Source organism: Diceros bicornis, chromosome 41, assembly GCF_020826845.1.
Source record: "Diceros bicornis minor isolate mBicDic1 chromosome 41, mDicBic1.mat.cur, whole genome shotgun sequence".
Lineage (NCBI taxonomy): Eukaryota > Metazoa > Chordata > Mammalia > Perissodactyla > Rhinocerotidae > Diceros > Diceros bicornis.
The window spans coordinates 6,893,854-6,912,368 of NC_080780.1; the positions used below are offsets into that span (position 1 = coordinate 6,893,854).

At 48.0% G+C, this 18,515-nt stretch overlaps 1 protein-coding gene across 12 annotated transcripts in view; it reads right to left on the reverse strand.

Annotated features, from left to right (window-relative positions):
• Nucleotides 1–18,515, reverse strand: part of GRB10 (growth factor receptor bound protein 10) — a 192,549-nt gene that overhangs the window by 18,709 nt on the left and 155,325 nt on the right. For 10 of the 12 annotated variants that reach the window (XM_058534809.1, XM_058534800.1, XM_058534801.1 and 7 more), the window contains 5 exons: nucleotides 14,050–14,165; nucleotides 13,643–13,711; nucleotides 11,346–11,483; nucleotides 9,885–9,995; nucleotides 7,817–7,915 (listed from right to left, as the gene is read on the reverse strand). In XM_058534809.1, the coding sequence (XP_058390792.1) occupies nucleotides 7,817–7,915; nucleotides 9,885–9,995; nucleotides 11,346–11,483; nucleotides 13,643–13,711; nucleotides 14,050–14,165 (533 nt within the window). The remainder of the gene's footprint in view (nucleotides 1–7,816; nucleotides 7,916–9,884; nucleotides 9,996–11,345; nucleotides 11,484–13,642; nucleotides 13,712–14,049; nucleotides 14,166–18,515) is intronic. The other 2 variants (XM_058534807.1, XM_058534806.1) reach the window with 1 other exon arrangement.

Here is an 18,515-nt window from a genome sequence, read left to right on the forward strand (position 1 = left end):
TTACTTGAAGGCAAGAAGCATTGCTATAGGTAAGGGAGCAAATTTCAGAATGACAAAAGGAGCAATATATAGAAAAGATATACATGTAATAATATACACACGTGTATGTGTGTGTGTATTTATCTATATGTAGATATGTGTGTGTGTGTGTATAGTAAAGGATTAACCTTGACCAAGGAAAGGTTTGCCCCCCGCTCCTGGGAGGGACCCTCTAAGCCCTTGGGATATCCTGCCTGATAAGAGTATCTTTGTTTAGCTGGGGGTCTCGGGCCAAGATCTATACCGAGGAAGTGATTTACGGTGGAGGCCTTGAGCCATGCAGTATCAGCTTGACCTCTGGGGTGTCTGGAAAGTAGCTGTGACTGACCCCAGTAGAAACTCTGGGCACCAACGACCAGGTAAGCTTCTCTGGTTGGCAGTACTCTGTGCTTGCTGCCATACATCGTCGCTGGGAGAAGCCGGCGCTATCTACAAGGCCCCACTGGGAGGGGACAACGGGAAGCCCATGCCTGGAGCTCCTGGGGGCCAGCCCCCGGTGCCTGGAGCTGATGCTGATTTTAATCCGTGTCCTTCCACTGTAAGACACTGTGACCACGAGTTTAAGAGCCTTGATGAGTTCTGAGTCCTCCTGCTGAATTACTGAAACGGAGGGTGGTCTGGGGCCCTCCTGAACTACCTGCCTGTGTACAGACGCATATTTCCCCTCCCCCTTTTCTTTCTTTGGCCTTAATTTGATAATTTTTTTTCTAAATGTCTTGAAAGGGATATGTAGATCATTGATTTTAAGCCTTACTTTTTTCAAATATATTTAAGATTAAAAACTTGCCTCAAATTCTACTTTAGTTGTAGTCATATTTTTACAATTACTCAATTCAAAATATTTTAAAAATTTCTTCTTATATCATCCTTGACCTATGAGTTGTTTAATCAGTTTGTCTTTTAAGTAGGTATAAAATTATGCTCTATTTGCATTGTATTTTTAAATATTACTTTTACTTTATCAAAGTAGATGAATGTTTTCTACATTTATTATCTGCAGTTCCATGACTATGAATTCATGTTTTCTTCCCGTTTACAAATAGGAGAGCCTTGAGAGTGGTAGTTTTATTTGTATAAGCTCTTTACAGTGTTTAGACATTAACTCTTTGTGTACCAGCCATAGTATAAATTATTTATCTTATCCTTTATTTTCCTTTTTATTTTTGTGGAGTCAGTTTTAAAGAAATGTTTATATAGTCTAATCAATCTTTTTCCTTTATAATTTCTTTTACTGCTTCAAAAGAAGAAAATACGACCATAGAAACATTTTCCCCTTCTTTTGCAATATATCTTTCTCATTTCTTATTCACATCTAATTGAATGTGACACTCCCAAACAATAAAGAAAGAAAGTGACAGTTGCTGTTCTGTGTCTGCTTGTAAAGAGACTACAGAGAGGTTTCCATATTAGGTAGGGTCTATATGAGGTAGGGTGGCACTTCTTGGCTGTACAGAATCAATGCTCGCTGTGTTAAGATACACCCTCCCCACACACTATGTTAACATAATAAACAACATAATAACAAACAACAAAATGCCAATTCCTTTATCTTGGAATTTAATTAAACATTTAACCTTTATACTAAGTGAGATGGAACGTAAGCTTATTTCTTTGTGCAAAGATAGCGCAAGGGTTTAGGGTTAAGGTCAAAAAATGATTCATTTTGTTGGGCTCAGCTCCAGGCATACAAAATGAATTTAAGACATACTTGAGGGAGCTATCATTTTGTAGTAGACACACACAGATAAGTGGCAATATTAGATGGATATTAATGGAGAGGGAACCCTGACTATCCGCATGGTGAGGGGTAAGTCTCCACTTATAAGGCCACGTCTGACCAGGTTCTTGAAGGACAGTGCAGCCCCAGAAGACTGAAGGTAACCAAAACTTCAGCGTACGGTGTTATCCCAGGTTGTGTTACAGTTTACACAGCACAGAGCTTAAATATTCCTGAAAACTTAGAGAAACTCATTTTTTTAAAAATGTGCTCCAATTTCTCCTTTTAGGTTTTCCAGTCAATTTTAAGGTTTTTCTGTTTTTGCAAAGAATGTCCATTTCATCTTGATCTTAAAGTACAACAGCAGGGGGCCAGCCTGGTGGTGTAGCGATTAAGTTCTTGCGCTCCACTTTGGCGGTCCAGGGTTCACGGGTTTGGATCCTGGGTGCAGACCTATGCACCACTCATCAAGCCATGCTGAGGCAGCGTCCCACACTGAAGAGCTAGAAAGATCTACAACTAGGATACACAACTACGCACTGGGACTTTGGGGAAAAAACAAAATAAAGTACAACAGAAGGTAGATATGCACAATATGTCTTCACTTTTCCCATTTTTAAAATTACTGTTTTTTTGTGCCTTCCTTCCTGTCTACTCTTGATATATTTTAATCCCCCCTTGTTTCCATCTGCTAGTGTAGAAAAGAAAAGTGTCTGTTTTTGTAGTTCCTACACGGGTGGCTGAGAGCCTGTTCACACACCACATGGGGCAGTGGGGGGTGCAGGGGACAGGAGGGGATGCGGCAGGGCTGGGCTTTCAAACTGCCCCCAAGCAGAGAAGTGCATTGGAGATCCTGCAAACAGCGGGCTGTTTCTGAATGAACATTTAACCTGCACATGTTGGTGGTAATTGCACTGTCTGCCAGGCATTTCTGGCTCTCCACCTCCAGTCAAGCAGCAGGCCTACACTTCCCAGGCCCCTGTGGTTGGGTGGGACTCGGCGACCAGCTGGGACCAATGACTGTGGGTGAAGTGACATGTGTCATTTAATTGTGGATGGGAGATCCTCCGGCTCTCTCTTCCCTCCCCCGTCATGATGGATGGAGACTGGCAACCTTCAAGATGGGCTGCTCCATCCGCTGGGTCGGAGCAGGAGCGGGAGCCAGTCTTTGTTGTTAACAGCCACTGAGATTGGGGGCTGTCTGCAGCTTAAGAATAATCTGATATACCATACAATCCTTTCAATCTTTTTATCTGTTTCACATATTGGGGAATTATCAAAAATTTTGCCTGAGCGGGGAAAAGAGTTCTGCTACAAAAAATTACAATTTGGGAACCACTAGACTTGAGAGATCACCTCACAAAGAAGACAGTCAAAGGAAAGATCTAAATCAGTGATCTTCATTCTTTTAGACTTCATAAAGGAATCAAATTTTGAGGGAAAAAAAATCTGTGACTGCCTTAAGGCTTGGCAACACATTTGCCATATAATACAACTAACATACACACAAACCAAAAACTAACCATGGACCCACCATTTAATCTCAACAACACCTTATAAAATAAAGGCTATTTTAACATTAAGTAAGAAGGACACAGTCTCAGGTTAAAGAATATGCCCTTTACCAGGAGCACAGGTAGCTTCACGGAAAGCTTACCACACCATCCTCATTGGTCTCCTTTTTGCCACGGACTTGAGGAAACCTATCCACAGAGTCTCACTTGTCAGAGGACTGGCTTTCAGGAACCAGGGGTCTAAATTTTGGCATCCAAAGAGGCACAGCCTTAGGAGTGAGCATGCAGACAGGCAGGCTCAACTGGATGGGCAGGGCTGGAACACGCTGCCGTTCTCAAAGTCCCTCCTGTGATTCCTAAGAAGCCCCCAGCTCACGGACAGGGAGTCTTGACTGGTCCCATCTCAGGGAGCTCCCTCCCCACATGGACTGTGGTACTGTGCTCTGCGAGGGCTTCCCCCCACTCCCCTCCCCAGGGTCCTCATGAGGATTCAATGAGGTGACACACGAAGCTCCTGGCAGGGCGCTTGGCGTCCAGCGAGTGCACAATGAGCATCACCAGCGTTGGGATGCTTGGCTTTTGTTCTGCACAACTTCTCAGCCCTCCAAGACGACTTTGTTCCCTGTGTCTAGTGTGCTGCTTCCAGGGTGCTGTGAACTTTCTCTTTGCTCTTCCGTACTCAGCAGTGTGTGTGTGGAGGGAGGGGGCCCTGTGCTTCTCCTCGGGCTGCTGTCCTGCAGAGCGTCTACTTTAACTGCCTTTTCAGTGTCAGGCCATTTAAAACCAAAGCAACTGCTCATTGTAGAATCCTGCATTGATGAAGCAAGACCTCCCTCTTGGGGAAGAATTGTTATAGAAGTTCAAGAAAGTTTTAGAAGATGGGGGAGGGAAGGAGATGATAGATAACTACACCAAAATTTTCGTATTCCTTGCATAGCCCCCATAGTATCTATGAAATTATTCAGATAGCAGTGTAACAAGAAGGAATGAGGGACAAAAGGAGATATTATCTGTGGGCTTTATCCGCTAAGAGTATCTGTAAAGTCAAGAACAGTAACGCTAGGTTTCTCCTACGTAGGCTCAAGCCATAATTAATCTTTTTTTTTAAAGAAAGTATACCTGTGTTGGTATAAAATAAGGTTTTCCTCAGAAATCCCTGGGATTTTACTACAATCCAAATAGCTATTTCAGGATTATCCACTACACAGAAATGATTCCTGGATGGAGTCAGGGACAGTGGGGAGGCAAAGCTTTATGCTTCAGGGCTGATGTCGGTTATAAAACAAGGCATCCTCTGTGCGTTGTCCACTTCCTCCACATGAGGACAGGGCACATCTGATCCACTTTTAGGGGGCAAGAGAGTCTGAGGGCTAGAGCTGGGAGGGACCCCTCATCACTTACTGCAGACAAGATCTTCAAGTCAACCATGAAGAGGCACAACCCAACGTTTCCATGGACTGTGCTGGCGAGACACCCCCGTGGAGGCCTGAGAACCAGACTCTGTGAGAGGATCTTATATATTCTGTGGTCCAAAGCCCCCATCCGCTGACTCTGCCAACCCCAGGCAGGGGCACAGTCTCAGGTCGACTCCAGTGTTGCCCACAACATCAGGCAAGCAAGAGGGAGAAACAGCTGCTTGGTTGAAGCCAGACACGGGAGTTTGGGTTGCTTTCACTTTACTTCGATTCAAATTTTCTAAGCATCTACTGAGTTCTGAGCACTAAGCACTTGCTGTCCTCAAGGAGGATTTTGGGAAGAGGCAGGCAAGATGACACCCAGACACGTGATCAGGCACAGAGCAAGCACAGGGAGGATGGATGGATGGATCTGGACGGATGGTCAGGTCCCTGCGGCCTGCTGACCTGCTACCGCCCACCTTGGTTCCTGTCTCCCGGTCAAGGAGAAAAGACTGATGATGGATGTGAGTCGATGCTCACATCCAAGAAGCTTGTGAGAGTCGCAGGGCCAAGGAAACAGGGGGCACTTCAGAAGGTTTCCCTACCACTTCAAATGGCACAAGTACCTGGCACAATCCCCCCCATTCTGAAGGCAACATGCAGGCGCAGGAGGGGGACTGTCAGCATAGAACCCGGTGTTCTGACTACGCTTTCCCCTTCTTTGACCAGGACAACTCGGGCCAGGGAGGGAGGAGACGTTGTCCTGTTGTAAGGATTCTCACATCAGATGCTGTTTTGTGAGCAGGCTCAGTGTTGGCAGAGACGTGAGAGCAGCATCACTAGCCAGGACAGAAAGGCCTACCTCAACTTCCGCTTCACCTGAGATGGCTCAAGGGCCTGTCACTGCCACATTGCAGTGGACACTGGGTCCAGGCCTCCATCCTCCTATAGCAACGGCACTTGAGCGTGTGGAGTCTGCGGCTCACTGGATGAAAACTGCTACCTGCAAAGTGGCTGGGACGACGGGATCACATTCAGAACTGAATGGATTTTCGACTTCCTGGTGGCTCTCAGGGAGGGCAGCAAAGCATGGTGGCTAGGAAGGGAGCCCACAATTTTGGGGTTCTAATGCTGGCTCTGCCACATACCAGCAGCCACACCTGGAGCATGACTGGATGGGCTTCAGGTTTGTCATCTGGACAATGGGGATGATAATAACATATATGTCACAGAGCTGTTGTGAGGAGTAAACGAGGTCCTAGGTGTGAGGTGATAAAGAGTGCCTGGCCACAGTAAATGCTCAAAAATGTTCATAACATCACGTTAACATACTATGTAATGCGTTATTGTTAGCGCTAATAACAAAGTCAGTTATTATAATCACTATCAGCTCTGCCCCTTTCCTTTCCTGCACCTAGTTATGTCATGATGGCACCAAAGGAGAGATCCCTGCTCTTCCTTACGCATGAAGCAGAGGGTAAGAACTTGCTCATTGGATTTACTGTGTATCACCCAAAGTAATAACATTTATAGCTTCATAGTGTGATACCACTTTCCTTTTTCATTTACTTTCACTGCTTTTTCCAAAATAGATTCTATATTCACAGATTAAAAAAAAAAAAAATCACACAAATATATACAACTTGAAAGGTTTCCTTCCCACTGCTGCCCCCATTTGCACAGCTGCATCCACTCTCCCCAGAAGAGACCTCTTTATTTTCTCTTGCAGTCTTACGGAACGTTGACATGCATACCAAGAAATGTAAATATAGATTTCCAATAGCCCCCCGAAACGTCACATACTCTCTATGTACTGTTCTGCACTTTGCTTTTTAATTGTAAATAATATATCCTGGAAATTTTTCCACAATAGAACCCAGAGAGCTAACTTGTTCAGGGTATTCCTCCGAATGGACATCTTGTAACTCACCTAACCAGTCTCCTATTGATGGACACTTAAATCCAAAACTGGCTTGTAAAGGATACCAACACTAACATTTCCTCTACTGTTATGAAATAGCAACATTTTAATTTTAATCTTTTTTTGTTTAATCAGTGGCAAAAATAAAACAAAATTAGGTCCTGGGACAGAGAGGCATACAGGATGCCTAACCCTGGAGCTTGTGTTCTGTGGCATCTCCAAGGAGAGAGCTGAGCTAAGCCTCCTTCTGCTTGTCTGTTTCTTTGAGTGACCCCACCTTGCGTCTCAGACCAGCTGAAAGCGTCAATGAGGGCTGGGGGATTTTGCAAAGAGATTCTTAGACCTTTGCATGTGGCAGCCACAGGTGAACAAACAAACTTCTCCTCCAGACACCTTGACTTTAGCCAAATTTGTCTCAGTCAACTAACCTGCAACTTGCACGGACTTTCCATACACAGGAAGTTCTAGACACGTGGTGTACGTGTGTTTGCAAAGGAACATTTTGTGGGAAATCAAAAGTGAGATGTGCTCTACGGTTATGCGCTTAGCTTTTACTAAAGAGCTGTATGAAATCACTTTGGCAATGACTGTGCAAGTCCCGTCAGGGGCATTATCCCATATGAGGTTCATGCAATAACTTTCTTTTTGAACTTAGTGTCAGGGGACACTATTTCCCTTGAGGTGCTACGGCGAGTGGTACAATTTGTCACGTTTCCCTCAGGCCCTGGCTTTGAGGGAAGCCGGGAGTCTGATGCTTAGTCATGAGAATAATTAACCCTCCTGATGAACCATCCGCTCTCTCCCCACTTCCCTGGTCCTGACCTTTCAATTCTTATTCCTCTAACCCAGTGGTTCTCAATCAGCGGCAGTTCCTGGCCCCTCACACCCCAGGGGACAGTTGGTAATGTCTAGAGATGTTTTTGGCTGTCTCACCTGGTTGTAGGGTGGAGGTGCTGTTGGCATCTACTGGGGGAGACCAGGGATGCTGCTAAGTGTCCTACAATGCACAGGCCAGCCCACTGCCCGGCCCAAACGTCAACAGCGCCGAGGTCGGAAACCAGGTCTGCCCCTTCTAAGGTTCCGCCTCTGTGAGAAGCCCCGGACACCCCACTGAGAAAGGTGTGTGACTACACTCGATTGACAGAACACTGTGAGGGAACAGGGGAAGAGTGGCGGGCATCTTCCAGGAAGAGATGCGCACGGCCGCACGCTGCGAGGCGCGGGGTACCTTGAGGAGCCTGAAGGCCGTCATCCAGCAGGTCCTGCTCTGCTCCTCCTCGGCGCACAGCAGCCGCAGCCCTTTAGCTTCGTTCCGGACTCTGTTTGGCTAAAGAAGGTAAAAGACCTCATGAGTATAACACAGCGAATCAGACACACGCTCTTGCTCCTCACGTGAAGGAGGGGATGAACCTACACACACCACACGATCAGCTGGGCGTCACCAGAGCAGGGCACGGGCAGGCGTCCACACCCCTCGGCATCGGGCACCTTTCTTGTACCTGACGTGGACCAGCCTTGGTTGGTTATAATTACTTGTTACTAAGTGGAATGATCAGCCATCTTCTGACAGGGGAGCCCAGAGGAGACAAACAAGAAGGTAAACTATTACAGGATGAGCAGATAAGGCGACAGGGACAGAGAGGGTTGTCTAACTCTGTGGAGGGGATGTTGGGTTCGATGGGAGGAAAGCCCGCTCCAGAGTTCACCCAGAAGACAAGATCTTCACTTTCGCCTCCCAGGAAGGCTGAGCAGGCAGCCGGAGGAAGGGCCCCTGCGGGGGTTCACCAGTGAGGGGAGAATCCCTGAGGGGCTCAGGGCTCCTGGAGTGTCTGAGTGGCCCCCAGGACGGACCCCAAGGAAGGCCCAGAGAGTGAGACCAATGTCGCCCTGGAGATGGGGGACTGACGTGGGACAAGCAGCCTGAGGCAGGCGGGGGTCACCGTCACAGCTCCCGCCATGTAGTCGGCAGATGCTCCCACTCAGAGGCAGGGTTTATTTGGTGATGGAGGAAAACCGTTGCAGGCATAAGCTTATCTGGGTCTCCACGTGAGCCCGCTGACCCCAGATACAAGGGACAGTGCTGGGTGGACACTGACCCAGCTCTCTGCCTTGGGAATCTGGAGGGTGGAGTGAGGGAGAGGAGTGACAGTCCCTGCGTGTGGCTGATGCTGCAGAAGCAGAGACTGCCAGTCTGCAGAGAGAAAGGGCACCGCTGGTGTGAGCTGGTGGGAAGGCAGAGGGACTGGCTGTCTGGACCCTGACGGCTCCTGCTCCCACCTTCAGGCCCTCCTGAGGCCACATTCCCACAGTGGCTTCCAGTGTACTTGGGCCTTATGCTGGTGTGAAGTAGGCTCCTATAACTTGCCACCCAAAGAAGCTTCAGCAAATGAAGTATAAGACAGCATTTTAGGACAGAATGTGCTCCCTGCTCCCCATCCTCTCCTCGTGATGGGATCAGGCTCTGGCTCCTGAGTTTGCCCAGCTGGGTGGCCCCAGGCACAGCTGCTCACTGGCTACCGGATGTGAGCAATGGGGCTGGTTCAGGTCCCACCCTGTAAGCACCCAGGAAGACTCGATAAGATGATGGAGATAAAACCCTTAGCAGAGCGTCTCACGCACAGTGAGTATTCAGTAAATATAATCTACTATTACGATGACCAACATCACCACAGCCTCCCCAGGGGAGAAGAGCAGGCCCCGTCCATAGCGGTGTCTGTGTGTGTGTGTGTGTGTGTGTGTACACGTGGGCACATGTGTGCATATGTACGAATGTGTATGTTTGCAGATCTTTGTATCCCCCTCGGTGCGTGCAAGCATATAGGTATGTGTGTTTGTGTGCATATCTGTGTATTGACATAGATGTGTACATGCATGTGCAGTATGTGTGAGCCCGTGCCCTCACACATGTGCACAGAGGGAGGGCAATGCTGTGGTCACTCCTATCCTACTATCCTGGTGACCGGAAGCCTCCACAGAAGGCGTCCGCTCACTCAGTACCCTGCAGGCCCCCAACTGGCAGGCTGGGGGTCACTAGGCCACTGAGCCCATCGACCGGCATTGTCTATCATGTACTCTGCTCTTCCCTGAGTTTCTGAGCTACTCAAGGACCAACACATTATAAGCACACATGAAATATTTTTACATGAATGAAAAAATTCAGTGAAACTGTGTTTCTGTTAAAAAAAAAAAAAAAAAAAAGCAATAGCCAAGAAAGGAGTTTACTGTTTTAATTCTAGAGTTTCCAGGGGCATGCTGACAGTGAGGAGCAGCCTCTTGATGGCCTGGAGGCAGACTACCTTTATGCAGAAGCCATAGTCAGTGGGGGCGCTATACTGCTTCTTGCCGGCAATCAGGGAGAAGACGCTGCTGTCCTCCAGGTCAGCGAGCAACTGCAGGTGTCTGGGCTCCTGTGAAAAAGGTTGGTCAGATTCATGTTGGTGGAGAATTCGAGTACAGCAAAGAGTAAATGTTTTCATGTCCTCGTCAACAGAGGGCAGTCTGTGCACGCTTTCAATGCATCTCCCCTCTGATATTCTACAGATTATAACCATTGTATAAAATAAGTGCTAAGTTAAAACCAAATTCACCAAGTCCCCACCAAAAAAACCCACCTCCCAATTCTCAGACATGACTGTTAGAATGCATTTGATACTCTGCCAAATCAAAGCCCCATAACCAAATATTCAAAGTGAAAACCAGAAGAAAGTCTGAACACTGAAAGTCAAAGTTAAGAGCACACTCTCAGATGCAGGACTCAGCCACCTTGCTGTGCTGTGTGCTCAGAGTCCACTTCCACCATTTTCCCACGGACGGCTTGTCCCATCCTGCTCCTCCTTCACTCTCCAACCCAGTTTTCTGTCCTGCTCTGGGCTACACACGTCCTCACTCCACACAAGGATGGGGAGTGAGCCATAAACCAGAGCTGGGAAGTCACCTCCCCACCCTGCACTGGGTGCAAGACACTCCATCTCCAGAGGGGAGGGGCCCCGCCGCCCATGCCCCTTCTCTCTGGCTCCCGCCCCCGGCAGCTGCTGACTTCCCAGAGCCGCACTAAGCCAGCCTGATGCTCAGCACCCTCGCCTGGGCTCCCACCAGCTCCTCCCTCCTCTCTCCCGGCAGGAACAGAAGACACGACAGCTCTTAGATGGTAAACACACGGCCAAGGTCTGCTGGGCACACTCCCACTGCAGGGCGTACTCAGACATTACAAGAAAAGAGTAGGGAACGGTGTGCAAAGACACCAAAGGAGACCCTTGGCAAGGCAAGCCCACAACGCCCCGACTCTCTTTGGAGGCCTGCAGCTGTTTTCCATCTCTCACCTCCTTTTCCCACTGGGGATACACGCAAAACTGCAATTTATTCCATAAAATGTCTACAACACCAGGTATTAGACTGGCATTATGGTGGCACTAATCTATCAGTCATCCTGATGGCTAGCTTGGATGCCAACTTCCAAATTAAGGAAACTAAGTCAGCATTTTTTAAAAGAGACTCAGGCAGCCAAAAGGCTCTGCTCCCAACCCACAGAGGGGGCCTGGGCTGGACAGCCTGGGGTGCAAGAAAGATTCAGCCCCGAGGTTCCTAGGTCTCTGTTATCACCTGCTTTCTGAGGTAGACCAGTAGACCAGTAACTCTGAGTTTAGCTGTTACACAATTAGCTCAATAAGTTATCATGAGCTTGGAGGAGCCTATGATTTTAACATGAAGCCCACATTCACTGTGGACATGCCCAGCCTGGTGGTGACTTTAAAACTCACCTTGGAAACTCCCTTTGTGGAGCAATAAAGGCCTGATCTCCGCAAACACACATACAGCTTTTTCCACGATTTCCTTCCCAGCTCTTTCACGTGCAAAAACCCTTGAATTTCAGGACAACTACTGGAGTTTAAAAAATTCTGTTGAAGGGCAAATTTCAAAAGTCAGATAATGCTGACATAAAATAATTAAAGCAAATATGTGATTAGCATCACTGACATTTTGATTTTTTCTGAATTACTAAAAGACTCTTCTTTTGGTCAAACTGAAAGTTTTCAAATGATACGTTTCAAAAGTCTTAAAAATCCCAGGCTGGCCCCGTGGCATAGCGGTTAAGTGCATGCGCTCTGCTGCGGTGGCCCGGGGTTTGGATCCCGGGCATGCACCGATGCACTGCTTGTCAGGCCATGCTGTGGCCACGTCCCATATAAAGTGGAGGAAGATGGACACACATGTTAGCCCAGGGCCAGTCTTCCTCAGCAAAAAAAAAAAAAAGAGGAGGATTGGCATGGATGTTAGCTCAGGGCTGATCTTCCTCACACACACATACAAAAAAGTCTTAAAAATCCCATTTAAATTGGTGTTGTCTAGAACATAATTAGTATTTAAACACACACAAGCAAGTGGACCTTTCTAACACTGGCAAAAAACACGAACTCACACATTTCCTTACAAGACATACACTTAAGGATGCTGCCCTTTATTCTAGTTTTCCATAAAATACATAACTTGGTCATTGGAGTTGGGGCCAGAGGAAGTGCCAGTAGCAACTGCTTAGGAGCCCTGTGGACCGAGAGCAAGCCCCTCGCTGTCCCTCTCACCACGTACCCCTCCAAATGAAAGGTGTGTAGACGGGGCCTGTCTGCACATGATCTCTCCTGGAACGCCCTGGTGACAGCCCACTGTCCCAGCTAACTCCTCCCACAGGCAGCATGTCTTTCTGTGGGAAAGAGAGTCCGAGAGCCAGGCCTGGCAGCAAGGCCGAGGAGGTAACGCTGGTGCATCCTTTCCACTGGACTGAGGGGACACTGTTCCTCCTGCAGGTGGGATGGGCTAGCTGGACAGAGTCCTGATGCACCTGGGCCAGTCCCTCTAGAGTCTCAAGAGATCACCCAGCACCCTCACAGACACACAAGCCATCTCAAACGGCAATTAAAAAAGCCACTTGGCCATCACTGTGCACAGGCCATGATAACCAAATGTCGAAAACTCCTGCCAGAACAGACAAATGCTATGGTCAGGAGGGCTTCAGAAGAGACCACCAGAACAGAGCTTGCACCAAGGCTCTCATCTTTCAGGAGGCACAGACAGATCTGGTGATCAATAAAGCAGAAAAAGAGGGGCTATGGACAGAATCTTACAGAACTAAATTTTAGTAGTTTCTCTTATACTTGCTGGCATCTGGAGAGCGGGAGTTACCTTAGTGAACGGTTTATTTTCTCACTTAACACTTTGCAAACAGACACAGGTTTAGGGGCACAGCAATAACATTCCCTTTTCTGTTCCTGATTTCCCTGGAAGAGCATGAGTCAGCAGTAAGCGTAGAGAGGCCCCTAGTGGAGAAAGGCCAAGTTTTCTTAGAACAGACTTGAGAAAGCAGAGGGACAATTAAACCAAGTGTCCTTGGGGCTGGCCTGGTGGCATAGTGGGTAAGTTCACATGCTCTGTTTTGGCAGCCCAGGGTTCGTGGGTTCGCATCCTGGGCATGGACCTATACACCGCTCATCAAGCCATGCTGTGGCAGTGTCCCGTATACAAAGTAGAGGAAGACGGGCACAGATGTTAACTCAGGGCCAATCTTCCTCACCAGAAAAAAAAAAAAAAGACAGGTGCCCTCAGTTTTAATGTGTAGTAAGTTACTTTTCAAAGGATTTGATGGTGACCCCATAATTTTTTACTATGGAGTGGACACAGTACTTCTGGAGAGATTTCCAAGCAGTTGGGCAGTGGCCTGTCTGGAGACGTGTGCTCCAAGACGAGCTGGGACCTCGCGGAGAACACGGGGCCTGTGGCTTCTCCATCCTGCCCCTGCAGCCACGCTCAAGGATCACACTGCTTGGATCACTTCTGAGTCAGAGTAAGTTTATCCCGTGTAAAAGCGCGTGTTTCACTTTGAAGGAGCCTGGCTATCCACAGATTTCCCAAGGAAACCTTTATTGCTGGCATTATAAACCCCACAAGGAGCCACGGCACACCCACGATTAGAAACGCAGCCACTTCCAGTTTTCACAAGGCTGCCATTACAGCCTGAGAGGACGCCCACCCAGAAGCCCAGCAGAAGTCTGCTCTTGGCCAGTACCTGCAAAAGCTGGGTCTGACCGCCGTTGGACTGCTGGCACCAAGTCACCATCTGCTCTGGGAAGAAATTCTAAGGAAACAGAAAAACTATTATGTTAAAGGTTACTTAAAAGTGGGGAAAAGCATACTTACAGGTATGCCAGTACTAAAAACATTCCTACAGGTATGATTATGTACATTTGTATTTAAAATGACAGTCCTTTTAATTCTTAAATTTTAATTTAATTAGTTAAGCATGAGAGATTGAGTTTTGAGCAAGGATTGCTTAAATAGCAACTCGGTTCTCAAATCCATCTGTGAATCCCTACATCTCAGTCAGTTATTTTGTAATCTGCTACTGTTAAACCCAAGTATAAACTGCAAGAGTTCAAGAGTTCCAAACCCCAAACCGAAAGAAATAAGACTCACCACTGGATTTTTGAAAAACTCATATTTTGCATAATTCTTCCTGAATAAAAATTTACTTTCACTTGCCATGGTGCTCTCCACCCGGACCACCAGCTCATGGTCCTCCAAGCACCTTTCTGCAGAGGAAAAGCATGAGACAAAATCATGTGAGAGATGAAACAGGCCGAACCTTCAAGGCAGCTTTTCAATCAATTAAAAACCTGGCTGACTTTCTGTTCTTTGAACACTGTGAGCGAAGATGAGGTCAAGAACTAAATTGAATTTAAATCTCTTTAATGCACTACCAAACGCATTAGAGGTCTTAAGATGTGTAGTCTAAGGAATTCAGGCCAGTCCTTACTTCTACACACGTCTTCTCAATCTGGCATCAACAAAAAGTCAAGGAGAGAGTCAGTAAGACTCCAAGCAAACAATTTTACCCTTAAATTAAGCATTTTCAACTCTTGTAAAGTACACAGACTATAACAATGGGTAAAACATCCCAAGACAAAGAACATGGTGGTGGGGGGGGGGCACTGAGCAAGGAGGACCGAGCGGAAGGTGGGGCCAGCAGAAGCAGAAAGGCAGCAATGCTTTTGATTGCATGGAACTCAGTTGCCTGAAATGGTGCCGGGAATAGGAAACGGGAAGGGCACGCTACCATCATACAGTCTGTCGGAACACACTCATCTTTAACGCTGAGGCCCCTGTACCCGCACCCTAGAGCTGTTCTCATCCACTGGATGTCAGGGCAGGGAAGACAACACATGTTACACAGCACTCACTCCTGCGTGCTCAGAGGCACACACATACACTTCAGCGCGTCTGCATTAGCAGCGTCATCTCCCTGAAAAGGCATTTCCCTCGCTGTCTGAACACTCTGGTTCCATGTGAAGCACAAAGGAGACGTGGCACGGCTCTGCTCCAATGCTTGTTACACCCCTGACACATGTCTCAAAGACTGCTCTGATGTGTGTGTGTGTGGAGGGCATCACCAGGAACTGCCCATATTAAATAATGGAATAAACAATACCAGCAAATGCACGGCAGCTTCAATGTGTGAAATGATACCAAAATGGTAGAGAATGAGATGCTCCAAATTGGCACAAGAGGAGTAAATTGGTGCTTCAAAGCCCCTACCTCCTTTCATGCTGCCAGAGCTGAATCCCTAGAAAAGTCTCATCTTGAAGGAAGGAATGAAGTTTAGAGTGAAGGCGTTTCTAAGCCAAAGCCATCTCAGAACGTGGAAGAAGAGTCTCTGTCTAGAGAGGAAGACCGTCTCCAGGGCGCTCATCCGAGATGGGCCACACCGGCACGCAGGAGCACATTCAGCCTTGGTTTGGATATCATGAGGAAAGGATTCCTTGGTAAAAATACACTTGAAGCCCAAATTTGCCAAGGAAAGGAATTTCCTCCCCGTGACTGCCAGAAAGTTCATGGTCCTGCAGGAAGGGCCAGAACTGGTACCACCGGCAAACTACAAACATGTTCACTCGTGGACTGCGGAGAGAATTTGCTGGCAACACGGGAACCAAAACCCTGACCTACGTTTGCTCATGACAGAGAAGAGAAGAGCCACGCACAGCTGTGATGTCTGCTTTCAAAAAAGCGGTCAGCTCAGTGCCGTTCATTTAAAATGGATTTTCCAGGTGGAACACAAATCAGTGCCTTCCACTGAGATTTTTATTCAGAGAAAGTACTTCTGTGGTTATAGGGAAAAAAACAATCCAATAACATGCTGATGGTTTGCGTATAGAATTAAAATATTTTACCAGGTGAAACAGAGAGAAATAAAAAATCAAGGACACAGCTACCTAAGATAGATGTCGAGTTCCAAAGCAAAAGGCATTTTGTCTCCAAGAGTCCTGAGAAGATCCCAAAGGGACCCGGGGGAACCACCAGCTCTAAGGGGGCACATGACCAAGGCACACGCAGGCTCCCGTCCTCCTGGACAACCACTTTCTGCCGCCCTGGGCCCCGCCTTGGCGAGATCCTGGGAAAGCTGTGCACAGCAGCGTAAACAGGCTGTGAAGTGTCCTGGGTGGTCGGGGCCCAGGGCAGAGGGGGAGCAGGGAAGCCATGTATCCTGAAAGGAGCATGCTTCTCTGCTCCAGGTCACGCTGGTCACGCCAGGGAGGCCCAGGACACCTACAGGTGAGAACTAGAGTCACTGCCCCAATTCCCTCTTCCGCACCCACAGCGAGTGGGGGACAGCGGACAGCAGCAGGGTCGGAAGACTGACCCCAGAGACCCAGGGGCTGTCTGGCCTCAGTCTGCCACCGAATGTCCAGCACATCAGTTTTCACAGCTGTCAAAAGCCACACCAGCAATATCAGGTCAAAGCTCTTTTTTCCAGTTCTAATTTTCTCTGTGATTCTAAAAACGTGTATTTTCAAATGATCTTAGTGATTCTATTAAATGATCACATCACCATCTATAAACTTCATATTATTACAACGCCCTGAAGTAAAACTGGAATGCTACGATTGATCAGAGCATTCCAAAAGGACTTTTTGTGCAAATAAAAGAGTCAGACATTCCTTGAAGGGTATTCGTAGTTTTCAAATTTCTGAAACTAAGTCCAGCATCTACGCCACCCCCTACGCCACATGAAAAATATTCAAAAATCAAACCTTACTTCTATGCCTTAAAATGTGCAGTAGACATGGGACTCCTGAGCAGAAACCTGAGCCACCCTGGCTGGCGTCAGCATCCCACCTCACTGCTCCCCACTCCTGGGCCCACACACAGACCCTCGTCAGCCACCCAGCACAGCCCACCCTTTGCAGAGAACACAGCTGGCTGTCAATGAGCATTTAACAGCGGCCCCGGGCTTCGCTGGACTGTAAGAAATTGTGAGCAGTCATGGGCGAGATAACAAGCCCACAGAAAGCATGCCTGATGTCTGGATATGCCTGATAAACGGCCCTCCGTTTCTGTATTTCAGTGGGGAAAGGACGTCATTTTGGTGCCTTTCAGATGTAATGACAAGGAGATAGAAATGGCAGAGAACCAGCCTGCGAAGGCCCCTCTGAGCACCAAGCACTGAAGATGAGCCGCTGCTGCTCCTTCAACACCTGGCTACATGGCCAGCTGTCAGCCTCCAAGGGGTCATGGCCGAGTCCTCAAAGGGCGACTGCCACACCTTTCTCACCTGACCAGGGACAAACACAAAGCTGTAAACAGCCCAAGAAAGAGTTTGTGTTTTTTCCTGAGATGTTTCAAATGAATTCACACAACAGAATTCCCCAAATCCTGGAAGTTCAGGGCACCTGGCTGCGACTCCTCTTCACTGTGCTCCAGGTCTACGTTCCAGCCTCTCCTGCCATCCAGCCTGATGCCTGTGGTCACTCAGGCCTGTGTGTGGGAGCCCTGGGCACCAGGAGCCCCCGCGCTCCCGGGAATGGAGTTTATCTGCAGTTGCATTTTCAAGTTTATGGGGGCACCAAGATGCTGTTTTGCATGCCAAAATTTGTTTTCAAAATTCATTTAAAAAATGGTTTATTTGATACAGCTGCAGGATGGCTGTTTCACATCCCTCCGGCCTCTACGTGTGACAGTGTCCTGGTTGAGGTGAGCCTTGCAGACCTGCAGCTCACGTGCTCGGGGCAGATGCCTTCCAAAGCCACTGCCCCATTCTGGCCCCACAGCTGGACTTGGTGGCTATTGAGTGGCCTAGTTGAGGGACAGTGTCCCCATGGCTGAGAGCTCTACACGAATATTAAGGCCAAACTATGCCCAACAGGCAGGCCCCGTGGGGCTGACATACGAAGACAGACAGCACCCTGGAGGGGGCCCCGGAAATCACAAAGCAGAGAACACGCTCACCTATAGTCACTGACCACTAAAGGCTTTGCCTCCCAAGGCCAGGGCTTGGCCCCACCGTTTCATACCATCTCGAGTGGTAAATGACTGCAGGAGTTGACACTGGGGATGAGGAAGGGCCATTTGCTCTGGCTCTGGCAAGAAGCACAGTTCAGAGAGAGGGCAGGAAAATTCCCACCAGCCAGAGACGCTGCCCTACCGAATGCCAGAGGGTTGCCACTGTTCCTGTTCCTCCGTGACTACGGTGTCCCTGCCAATGGTGGGGCTGGCATGCTCGTGGGGGCCGTTGGAAGCTGTGGACACTCACACACACGCGGGGTCTCCTAGTGAAAAGGAAACCACTTCGTAAAGGCTATCTTGGGACTGCCCCATCTTTTTAAAATCATCACTCATTTCTGGGTGTGGAAAAGGTTTAATATTGTTAAGGATCTAACATTTTAGCTGCATAGATCAATATAGTAATTGTGCTTTGAAACCCTCAATTTCTGAGGCTACACCTAGACTAAAAATGCCATCGGAATTAGCTCAATTATGCTCTCCATTATTGGGGGCTGGGGTGACTATCTGCCTTAATAGCTGCCTTACGGATCTGCAAGCAGTGCCTACCTTTTGCCCAAGCCACCAGCCTTGTGCATGTGCAGGTGCCCATCAGCAACCCAATA